The 12,433-nt window shown below is 44.7% G+C and overlaps 1 protein-coding gene across 5 annotated transcripts in view; it reads right to left on the bottom strand.

Moving 5' to 3' along the window:
- Positions 1-849: 849 nt before the first annotated feature.
- SLC15A2 (solute carrier family 15 member 2) overlaps positions 850-12,433 on the bottom strand; it is a 66,084-nt gene continuing 54,500 nt past the window's right edge. For 4 of the 5 annotated variants that reach the window (XM_074873579.1, XM_074873581.1, XM_074873577.1 and 1 more), the window contains one exon: positions 850-11,993. In XM_074873579.1, the coding sequence (XP_074729680.1) occupies positions 11,817-11,993 (177 nt within the window). In that variant the 3' untranslated portion in view covers positions 850-11,816. The remainder of the gene's footprint in view (positions 11,994-12,433) is intronic. The other variant, XM_074873578.1, reaches the window with a different exon arrangement.

Genomic DNA, 12,433 nt, shown 5'->3' with positions numbered 1-12,433 from the left:
CTGGAAGATGCCTGGGGACCGAATGACGAGCAGTTTCTTGCTGCTGCCCCGCACATCTGCAAGTTGCTGTGGTCAGCAAATCCCCCCTGGCATTCGCAGAGAAAATACCCATGCTCAGCTCAGGGCCCTGAGCCACCCGGCTCCTTGGTAGTTATTAATGGGAACATCATAGCTGGCATATTACTGTGATTGATGCTGCATCAATCAACTGGAAAAGTGTTAAGCAAGTCTTAAAAAGAAGTGAGATGAAGGCTTAAATACTAGGCTAAAATGTCCATATAATGGGGATTATTCCAGGATTGAAAACACATGTGCAGACATGCTGAAATACACAGCTGTGCCTCCCCCCACTGCTCCATGCTGGCCACTGCTAGTTCCAAGGAAGTGAGTAATGAGTGCTTACATTGCAAATGGGGACGGGCAATTAGCAGAGGGCACATACAAACTGTATTCCCCACGAGTCTGTGGTTTTACTGCTTATCAAATAAAAAGTAATGAAGAAACATTCTCTATTAATACATTATTTCAAGCCAAGCTGTGGTGCTTGCCTGCTTTTATTCTGTTCCATCAAGTCTTGTTTGATTTGGCTTATTTTTGCTTAAGACCAATGTGATATGCTACACTCTGAGTTGCCAGCTTTAGTCATTTTTGCTGGTGTGATGTCTGGTATTTCAGAACTCCTGGGGGATCCTCTTTTAAGGAGAGTCTCAGGTTTTCTTGCATTAAACCAAAAAATTTGTGGCCAAGTCAGTTGTGGAGAAACTTATGTGTGGCATCCAGCCTTCCAAACCCAAAGGGCAAACAAATTAAAAAAAAAAACCACAAAAACCAACCAACCAAAAAAACCCCTCAAATGCATTATCCTTTAATCATCTGTGATTTTCAAACATTATTCCCTTGGGGAACTCAAGTCACAGATTTTCTACTAACAAAAGGTGATTTTACTTGAGAACAAATTCACTTCTCATCTCCAAAGCCTGGCTCACACACTACTGAATTCCTGTATTGTGTATGCAAAGCCCACGGTCAGAAACCGCAGGGCAGAAATGGCCCCGTGCCCAGCATGTGCTCCAAAGGAGGTGCTTCATGCTTCCTTTGAGTCTCTATTCTGGTGCTGTGCTTTCCCCCAGAAGATGCCCCTGGTCCCGCTGGGGGATGCATCAGGATTCCCGTGGGGTGTAGCACCCTCCTTGCTTCACCTGCAGCCATCTACATGACAAACAACCTTCCCAGGCAGATGTTGGCACTTCAGCCCTTTCCATACCCTTTACTCTGTGCTCAGACCTAGAGCAGGCAGAGAGGAAGCTGCTGCAGAGCATGGATGTATTTTACCAGTCCCAGGACCTGGACTGAATATTTCCCAGTGCCGCCTCCAGTGCTTTACTGAGGACCAAATCCAGCATGTCCTTCTGGATCTCTCTTTTCTATGGAGACTCAAGGTGGTCTCCTTGCTCCCATGCTTGTGGTCAGAGAAGAACTGGCTCTTAAAGCACTTAAAATCTGAACAGACCCAGCAAGCTCAGGGTTAGGACAGAAAAACAGCTCCTTTTGTCAGCCCTTCATGTTAAGCTTCTATATTTAAAATGACTACATAAACTAAGAAATTAATAACAGGTCTAAGCACTTTGCCAGGCAAATCCGATTTCTACTTAGGAGAATTGGAGGGAATAAAGAGAAAAAAATTTGCTTCAAGGATGAGATTTAATTCAAAGTGCCACTGCTAGTTCTCCTACTGCACTTTATAGGTTTAGGAAATAAACCTGCTAGCAAACAATCGTCTTAAACAAGATCATCATTAATCCTGAATTCAGCTGTCAAAAAGACAGAGATTGCAAACTAGGAGGGAACAAGGAAAACCTGGTAATTTGTTTGTTAAAGATTTGCAAACTGTCATATCAATAAGAGATAATAAGAAAATTTTGGCCCTCTAGAGCTGATGAATAACACAAAGCTTTGCTGTATTGCACCTAAACTATTATCAATAGCACATTTATTATTATAATAGATGAAAAACAAGCTTCCTGGCTGAAAAACAAGATCAATTTGAGCTCAAGCTATTTGGACGTATTCTAAATGTTGTAATTAAAACGCAGCATGAATGTTTCTTAAAAAAAAAGAGAGAAGAATAGCCCTGCTACAATTACATATGCCATCCAGCTCTGACTCAGTAACCTGAGAGAAAAAAACAGGCAAAATTGTATTTGTGTCCAGTCAGACATTTCTAATCTTCAGGGCTTGATGCAGAGCCTAAGCTAACAGAGATTTTCCTACCAGGTCAGGCTCCAGCCCTAGGCTTGAAGATTTGATGCAGGGAGTCAGCCTAGATTGCACTGAGCTTCCTGTGCAAGTCAGGATTTGATTAGAGTCCAGCAAAGAAACCCAGATGAGCTCTACCTTGATACAAAGACAACAGTAGTTTATGGGGGAAAAAAACCCAAGCAACTGTAAAAAGAGATAAAGAAGCCACCTGTGTGAAAGGTTTCACTCCTGGAGCAAGTGTCTTGGGGACAGAAATGGTTGGAGTGACATTCCCCTGCCCTCAGCAGTGTTATCACACACATCAAAACCTGCAGGAGATAAACGTGTCTCTCACCTCCCCCAGCAATTAGAGGCTCTAAGACACTTCTGAGGAGCTGCCTGCCATCCTGCAGAATTGGGCTCTTCTTTTGCTCTGATAAAGTGACTAGTGAGTTACAGCAATTTCCCAGTAGCTCTCTAAATAATTGCATTCTCTTATGTCTTTTAATCATAAGCACCATGAGGCTCATAATACCACATGTGCAATCCAAATTGGCCCATCAGCTCAGTTTATCAAAGGGACCTAATTTAATCCCAGTCTTTGATGGAGACAGGAGCGGTCAAAGTCTGCCCTAATGATTTGTTAAGTTTACTTAGCTTGCAGATCTGTGGCGTGAAGGGCACTTGGACTCCAAGAACAGCACTGATAATGGTTAGCCATGATGAGGAAGACAAAATTGGCAAGAACTTGACACTCTGAATCAATCGAAACCACAGAAGAAACCTGGAACAACAGTGGAGATTGAAAAGGCAAAATAAATGCCATGATGGTTGTCACCACAAGTAACATCATGAGACTGGTCAAATAAATTGTTGCAGGCAATGGCTCCCTTGGAGTGAATATCACTACTGCGAGAGACCCACTAAACAGAAGACCAGAGCAGAGGAATCCAAGCCAGGAAATGCAGAGCCAGAGGAAAGTAGAAGCAAAGTGCCCAGGATGGCAGAGCTGCTCTGACCTGGCAGCATCTGCTCCCAGCCAGAGCAGGATGCAGTAGGCACAAGAGCACAACTTTACATGGAAAAGTGCCTGCTCTTCCTCTAAAAAGCTGAAAAAGGGCTCAAAACTTTCAGAGTTGAGCAGGTTCAGTCTAGGTGCATCTTTTAAAACCACTGGAATGACTTCTCTGCTCCTTTTCAGCCCAGCAGGTCAGTGGGCCCCAGGAGGTGTAGTACAGTGACACCAGCTAAGAAATGCTGAGCAGACAGAAGCAAAAACCCAAAGGAAGGAGCCCAAATCCCTGGCTTCAAGGGATGTTGAACAATGAACAGCATTAGGACTAAAGGCACTGAAGATAAGGTTTCTATGGAAAAGCTAAAAGGCCAACCTTGTCCGGAAAAGTGAGGGCTGACAGGAGAAGACTAGAGCAGTGTTTCACTCCATAGCTGTAAGTGATGTGGACACAGTAAAAAAACTGAAAAAAAATAACTCGCCTAGACAAAAAACAGCTGGTTCTGAAGCTCTCAACAGCTTTTAATAGTTTTCAGCTCAAACAGAAGAGGGAACTCAGAGCCTGCATTACAGAAGCTTGAGGAGTGCTGCGGGCTGAGAGAAATGAAGTACAAGCCCTTTGGTTTTAACCAGCATGTACAAAATGATGGTGCAAAGAAGGGCCAAAGAAGTCCTCTGGTAGGGATGTAAAGGACTATACTGGCACTGTTAGAGCAGAGGGATTCTTCATGGCACTATCAAAGTTTTGGTAGAAGATGGATGGACCATCTGCCTGCCATTTATTTATTTTATACAGAGAATGCAGGTGCTCAGGACAGTCTATGGGGGGAAAAAGTAAAGAAAAATAGTGACATTAGCTCCAAAAGTAAGGCCATAGCCAGCAGAGAGCAAAGAGTGAAATGCAAACATTACCCAGACTGGCTAATCCCCACAAAGAGACTGGCTGCTAAAAAACATGTCAAATCCTTGGTCTCATGAGGGATGTGCTCTTTGGAGGAGCGGAAGACCTGATTTTGAGGAGAGCTTCCAGGAAGGGGCTTGTGGGTGGGCGGAGTGGGAGAGCACCAACCTCCCCTTACTCCAAGGAAGCGATGAGATGGGGGGACTGACTGCGCAGCTCCCTTGGCCAGCCCTGAAATAACAGGGCAGCTAATGACACTGGCTGTCAATGAGAAAAGAGGAAGAAAATGCAAATTAAATTCACTTTGTGGAAAGAGGAAACTTTCTTCTCCTTGCTCTTCAGATTTTGGGCTGTATAAAGTATCAGGAAGCAAAGCTGGCGCTGACAGACCACGAATGGCACACACGTGGGTTAGCCAGTGCTGGGACCTGGGAGCTGCAGTCCCCAGAGAGGCATCTGAGCCTCCGCCAGCCCCTGCTGAGCTCAGGGCACAGGAGGAGCTGGACTGCATAGCCTCACATGTAGGGAGCCGCCGGGATTGTCAGTCACTCACCTTTTTGGAAGGCAGCAGCTCCTGGCACCTGCTGAATTCCTGCTGGCCTGTTTCACCTCTAACTTGGGCAGGAAAAATCCATATTGGCACAGTACCTTTGAGAGGTTTCTGTCTTTGGTGAGGACAGCATGAAGGCCTACTTGGAGAGCATTTTGATGCACAGGTTAATCAGAGAAAGGGCCTGAACAAAGGCTCCAAGCAGCTCTAAGCAGATTTGGGTAGAGGTCAAAGCTCAAAGGAACCAAATTGACTTCCACTTGACACAGTGGAGGTCTGAGAGAGGCCCGTTACCCGAGACCTGGTCACTGGGGCTGGGCAAGCAGATGAAGAAGGAGCAGAAAGTGCCCCACCAAGGGCACCAGCACAGGTCCCTGTGTCAGGAGGAGCAGCTCTGCCCAGGCATGCAGCCTGCTGCTCCTCACCCAGCAGATTCAGAAGCTGACACAGATCTCCCAGCAAAACACTGACACCAACTCTTAAAACATCTCGGTCAAGCCTGGGGAGGCCACAGAGCCAGCCCCACTGACACCAGCAGGCCCTGTGCCAGCACTGCTGGCAGAGGAGCGGTCCCATTTCACGGGCTGTCGTGTCCACACTGATGGGGCAGATGCAGCTCACTGACCACACACTAGTACTGTGATGAACACAACCTGAGTGACTTTCTCCCACTTCTCTATAAGGGAAAGACAAAGACTCACAAACTGACTGACAGGGAAGGGCTCCAGAGCCTCCAGCACAAGTGGGAGGCTGGAAGGAGCAGCCTGACCATAATAATGTATAAGCAAAGGCCAACTAAAGCAGGCTGGGGCCACAGGCTGCACAAATGGAGCCCCCATGGCTGGTAACAGTAGTGCTTCGGTCCCAAAGTCCCTGCAGCTTGACATGGCACAACACAAGGGCTGACTGTGGGCAGCGAACTGGGCACAGGATAGATTGGAGGGACACATGGAGATGCTGGATTACCCCCGTGCTTCTGAACTGATTTGCCTACAGGAGATGCATTGGGCCATAAGAGGCTGTGACAAGAAGCCAGAGCCAAAGTAAGCCAGGGCTGATGCCCTCTTACCACCCAGATATTCGTCTCTGAGTGATTTCTGCCCAGACATGGTAGTCCTGTGGGTGAGAAGCTTTTCTGGCTGCAGGGAAGTGGGCAGCATTGCCCAGGACAACCCTCAAGAAGACACACTGTTGCTGGCAGTAGAGAGGCTGCATGAGAGGAGGAATAAGCAAGGTGCTGAGGGCTGGCAAAGACATCGAGGAGAAGTCTGAGTGACTTTTGGGGAGGGAAGATCAGCATGTGGGACTGAGGGGGCTGACTGCTAGCGAAAGGAGTCATTTGGAGCTAACTTGGGAGTCTGCAACAAGAAGAAAACCAAGCTGCAGCTTGGGAAGAGTACATGTCTTCCACAAGTCAGTTCAACTTTGTTTCCTTACACACATGGGTAGATTGAACAGGACAGGCCAAGCAGACTGAACAACATATGCAATGACAAAAAATAATCTAAAAAGTGATGTTTGCTTGATTTTTGTGTCTTCAGCTTGGCTGCCAGTTGCCATGCTGCTGGATTCCAACTGCAGCTCCTCATCGCTTCAACTGAATTGCTACATTCTGGTTTAGGTTTTTACTTACCGTAAGCATATTAAAATTTTAATTAAGCATTAAAACAGTGTTTTAGCAGGTTTTTTGAGAGTTTTGCTATTTATCTTGTTGATTACAGTTCTTTCCGATTCTTAGTTTTGTCCTAAATTTAGACCAATTCTGACTGAGCCCTGCAGGATAACTGCTAAAACTATTCATTAAAAATTAAGAGATCAGAGTTGATCAGCTGACAGTGGGAGCCTGCAGTGTGGCTGCGCTGCATCCTGGCAATCTTCTGATCTACAGGTACTAGAGGTAGGTAAATGTTGATCTGCTGGTAAAACACAGCATGGAAAGACCTTGAGAAAACATAGCAGGTTGTTGATTCAAAGCTCACTAAGAAACAACTTGTTTCATTCCTTGTTGACCACCTGAGATGGTGAGGAAGGAGGAATTTTAAGCAAAGCAGTTGTTTTCCTTCATGCAATTTCTGTAATACAGCATGAGCCCTTCTCAAGGCAAAATGTTTAATACTGTCCCCCACTTCAGTCTTTCTGTGAAGCACTTTGCAAGAGATGAATGAGGGTCCCTGCTTTACAAAGCACACAGGTGGCTCCAACAAGGAAGCAATGCCACAGTTCATGCTTAGCCAGCTTCACCAGGGATTTTGTCTTTTTCTAAGTTGTTGGGGAAATCCAAAGGCCCCGCAACATCTACTTGTACGTGACAGATGTTAACATGAAAGACTAGCGTAAATCCAGCTATCAATATGCAAAACCCTGGCCAGATCTGTCAACATCTGGGACCAGAAACATCTCTTAAATGCTGTTTTAAAATTATATCACAATAACAAATGTAGTGATAATGAAATGCAGAGTCTGGTACCATCCAAAATTCAGCAGCTGTGTTATTTGCCATGGAGCTGAACTCCCAGGTTTAAGCTACTGGTGCTAGAAAGTGTTTCTTGTAGCTAGGCAAAGAAATTCAACACAGAGAGAAGAGGAAATTATTTCTCTGTGTATGACCCCGGGTAAAACTGCCTGTTAGCCACCTCTAAACTGTAGCTCTCCCTGCTGTGCTACTCTCATCTGTAATACACCTTCAGCTGTTTTTTCTGTTCCGAGGGGAAACCAAGGTGGTGGCTGCCATGGATGGTGGGGGCATTGCCTCCTCCTCCAGTCACTGCAGACCCACCAACACAGGTCTGTATGCTGGTTTTTGCAATACTCTGCAATGACAAACCAGTTTTCAAGCCAGGGGTGACTAACTTCCCCAATGGCCCTTCAGTACCAGTTAGGAGAACACTTTTCTGAAAGGTCTGAAGTCATCCACTATTTAATCATCTGAGCTTTCCACTTCTCCCATCTCATTTTCTCTCCAATTAATTCGATGTGAGGAATTTCAGCTGTTCTTTGAGGCGTTGGGAAGACCTTGACCAAATAACCTTTTCTTTCCTTCCTGCCCGTCAGTCTCCAGCCTCCTTGCACAGCACCTCAGGCCAAAGCCAAGGCCAGTGAAAACTTTTCCTTTCACTTGTTCACATTTCACTTACACAATGAAACTCACATCCAGATCACTGCTCAGGAAAGCCATGTCTTCCACCAGGGCAAGCCCTGCCCCAGGCTACCTTGCCCAGCCCTATTTGAGTCTCCAGAGAGGAGCCAGCTCCTGTGCCTGGCCGCGATCCTGCCTCCCAGCCAGCGCTGACAGCACACACCAGCTGCATCCCAGCCAGTCCTATGCAGCCCTCCCAGGCCTCATCCTCTGGAATCCTCCAAAACTCATCTTCTGGAATTATGGGGCTGTGGGGAAAGGGAGAGGGAAGAAAAGAGAGCTACAAACCCCTTGAGCTGCATGGAGCAGCTTGCTACCTAAAGGCATTCAACTGCCTCACAAAGAAGAGGTAAATTTAACAAACCCACAGCCAAGAAGTTGTTTTGCTGAGTTTGAAATCTCATTTTTATGGTTATCTCATGAATAGCTGGAAATATCACTGGCCACACTTACAACCCACAAAGGGGGAAAATGTGTTGAGTAACAGCCAGTGCAACTGAAGGAAAATTTGATGCACAAAAAATCTTTATCAGAAAGCATCCTTCAGAAAAACAGATAAATACACACACTTTCACAGTGAAGCCAAACCTCTGCAATCTCCATGAAGGCTTGTGTGGCAACATTCCTACAGATCCCCACCAGTTCATTACTGTCCCTTAGCTGGAAGTGATCATTTCTTTAGGTCAGCCTCCAAAACAGCTGGTGTGAGCTTTCCCTGATCTGCTCCAGGGCAAACTCCACCAACAGCTGAGACTCCCTTCAATGACAGGCGAAGCTGGACAGGCAGCAGACTGCTGGTTCTCTATAGAGGTTCACATAACTTTATATATACTATCCTTATTTTGGCTTCTTCCTCTGATTCTAACCCAAAGGAATTTTGGAGGAATAAGGAATATTGTTCTAAAATCGGGTGTTAACAGCTGTGGATGGCCCCATCTCTGAGCTGACCATATGGAAGAAAAAGCCAGAGACCTCAATACTCCATATAATCAGGTCCTAGATCTTTGATCCAGTCTTGAGTCCATTTGAAAATGATGAAAAAGGTCCAAAGATGGAGTTGTGGCTCTAAAACTGGAGAAGTGCTATGCTGAATGTGCTATTTTGCCACCTTCTGCAGCTACATCAGGGACAGCTCTTCATTACAGCCCCCAAACTGCTCCTGGCCGTTGTCAACATGCCCAGTGGAAATCCATCCAAACTGCTGGTGCCTTTCAAATGAATGGGTCCAATTAGTAAAGCTTTACAACTGCAGCTGAAACAGTGGGGAAGGATCATACCAGCAACCAAGCAGGCAGACCGAAGAAAGGCAAAACTTCCAATAGGTGATGACGAGCAGGTGTGAAGAAATAGCTGTGTCAGCTGGAAGAGAAATGTGAACAGAGCCTTACACTCCCTTGGGCAAGCAATTCCTCGGAGGGGCTGCAGGAGCAGCCCCCAGCCTCATGTTAGCACTTTATTCATAGCATTGCCTTCCTGTTCATAACCTTCCCAACTGTGAATTGCAATTTTTCTCCCCCTAGCATTATGGTGATGGTTTGGAACATGGTGATGTTTGGAAAGGGGCAATTTGGCATCAAGAGTCTAAAAAGCAGATACAGATGACATCCTAAATGTATCTTTTATGAGTTTAGAATGATTCCTTTAAATTAAGCTCAGAGTGTGTGACAGCTTCTGGTAGTGCCGCCAGTAAGGAAATAAAACATAAAACGCAGGAGGTTCTTGAGCATATGTAGTCTTAAAGATTGTGTCCTCTGGACACCTTCCTTCCCCTCATGCCACTCTGAGCTGCGATGTACCAAGTGCTTCCCAAGTAAAGTGCTCCAATAATTTTCAATTGTCTCTTCACCACATATGCCCTCGAACCCCAACTTACTTCCAAATTCAAGGCTTATAAAAAATTAAATGCTCCAATAATTCTAAATTGTGTTTGTTCAGTGCTACTGGAGCCTGTCCATTCCTTCAGTTTGGGGATTTTTGTTTTGTTTGCGGGGGGGAGGAAGAAATGCTTTCTATTAGTGCTTCAAATTGGAAGCCGGTCAAACAGCATCATAACAGAATGATTCAGCAGCCTCTGAGCTGATTCACAGTGTATCATAAAACAGGATTAGGAAAACAACAATGCCTGGAGGAGAAAGAACCCACACAAAGAATCATGGCAGGAGAACAATACCAGAAAGGAGCAGAGGGAATAATCCTCACTTGGCTTCTGAGGAGCAGGTCGGATGACCTAATAGATGGCTTTCAATGCCCTTCATTCCCTGCTGAGTCGCAGGGTTCAGCTGCCTGGATCCAGCCACCACAGCTTAATAAATGGCTCTGCATCGACTGAACCACATTAAGTGTTTCTGTGTGCACACCCGCAGCCTGTTGTCATTTATCTGAGACCACGGTCCCCCTCTGGCACAAGACCCAGATGCTATTTCACAGCAGGCAGGAGCCTGTGCAGAACTAGTGGTGGAAGTTCACAACCATTTATGACAGGAAGCAAAGGAAACAATTTGAGGCTGTGAGTCTTCCAGTTATAAACCAAAAAGTGGGGTTTTCTGTCTTACTCAAGAAGACACACACACACACAAGGCATCACATTAAAGCAGCAGAAGTGTCAAGCTACACATATTCCCTAGCACTGTCCTGAACAGGAATGAAATTAAACATGTATTTCATGATCTTCTGAATCAAAGCATCAGCGACCACCTATGGTCAATGCCAAGATGGAAGAGGAAAGTATCATTTAAAATCTGTTCTCTGTGACCTGAAGATCCTATTGATAACCTTGTAAATTAGGCTGTACCTGTTACAGCTGCAGCCTTGGAGCAACAGAGGAAGGCAGGGACTGTCTCAGGAGTTTTCCTAGATCAGCAGTGGTTGAATTACTTACATGCAGAACATGAAATCACAGCTTCACGCAAGTGAGGAAAATCAGACAATTATATCACAATTCTGATAAAATACCTATATCCAAAGTTTGGTAGAGAGACAGAAAAACAGGGAGGAAAAAGGAAAATGTCCTATGCCATGGTCTTTTCTTGTAGACTGAAAAAAATGATAAAGTGCATCCTTGTTTAACACACTGCAGGATGCCTGGAATTTTATAGAAACTGCTGCAACGTGTCTCCCAATGGGGAATAACTGAAGCATGAGATAAGAAATCAGCCATATTCTAACTTGCAGTGGCAGGTGCTGTAAAAGGAAATACCCAATGAAGTCTTAATGTATAGGAAGATGGCAAATAACTGCCTGGATTTCTGAAATAAGAAAGCATAAACCAATACTCTAATCACGTCTAATCAAAGAACAGCATCGGTTGCTAAAAACTTCTAGGAAAAAATGGGTATCAGAGAGATGGTAGCATACATATCTTCTTCAGTAGCGTTTTGGGAATATTTTAGCCTGCAGAATTTAATTCCCTGTTATTACTTCTGAGTCTGGAGGTGAAAGTCATAAATCAGGACCATTCATAACATGCAATAATGGGGTGAAATACTCATAAGGAGAATTACATTATTAAATCCTTTGGGATTGTGTGTAACACTTCCAGTCCTTGATGATAGCATTAAAAATTCTTCTGTCAGTAACATCTATTCTTTCCTAATTCTTATATGGTTTTTCATTATTTTCTCCAAACATCTCCAAATTTTAGTCATATGGCACTCCTTCCACACTTCCTCCCTGCTGCCCTAAATATATGTTTAAAACAAAATCATAGGAAAGCATTCCACGCTTTAAAAGATGGGCAGGTTTTAAATTACACTGTATTTACTTATAAGGGCTTTTAATACCAGAGGAGCTTTCCCAGGGAGTTTTGCTCTGATTTCAGGACCCCCATTGTTTTTATAGAGGGCTATTTGGTCCCATTTAGAAGGTGGCTGCATTCGGAGTAATAAAGACCGCAATGCTAAAACATAAAGTAACATTGTCCCCACCCTTCTTCTACCCTCCCATCTACTGAGTTAAAAAAAAAAAGGTCCCAACCCATGTGTTAGAGCTTTGTTTTCTTAGTAACAAGACTAATCATGTTTCCTCCGCTTGAGGTCTCTCTCTTCTCTTCCTTTTCTTCTAGGTCCTCTGGATCCACACTGACATAGAAATATCCCATGATGGAGAAAATAATGCACACAGCAAAGAGCAGAACAGTGAACAAGACAAATTCAGCCCACTAGGAAAGAAAAAAGAACAGCAGGTCAGGGGACCCCAGACTCTCAGTCCAGAGGATTTCTCTGCACTTCCAAGTGCTTTTTAAAGAGCTGGGTGAAAATTACTTTTCAGCTTCTAAGATTGCTCACAAGATAGAAACTTTCTCATCCTGTTTTCTGATAAACCCATGTACACATAATATAATTATGAATATGTGATATGCCTTGAAATGAACCAGTTAGATGGGGCTAGTTTCATTAAATCTTTTTCTACAAATCTGTCCTGACTGGAACATACCTGCCTGGACTTTTGCACACAAGATGCCTTTGGGAGAGGCAGTTTCATGTGAACCAGAAATGAGCCCCATTTTACACCTTCATGCCATCATCCCAGCAGTCTGATAGCCTGAATTAAACAAGCTCTGCACCACAACCTCCCCATGCAAGCCTGATATCTCAGGGG

Source organism: Strix uralensis, chromosome 6 (assembly GCF_047716275.1).
Source record: "Strix uralensis isolate ZFMK-TIS-50842 chromosome 6, bStrUra1, whole genome shotgun sequence".
Taxonomy (NCBI): Eukaryota; Metazoa; Chordata; class Aves; order Strigiformes; family Strigidae; genus Strix; species Strix uralensis.
Note: the sequence above shows the minus strand (reverse complement) of the source record. Positions and strands in the feature narration are given on the sequence as shown.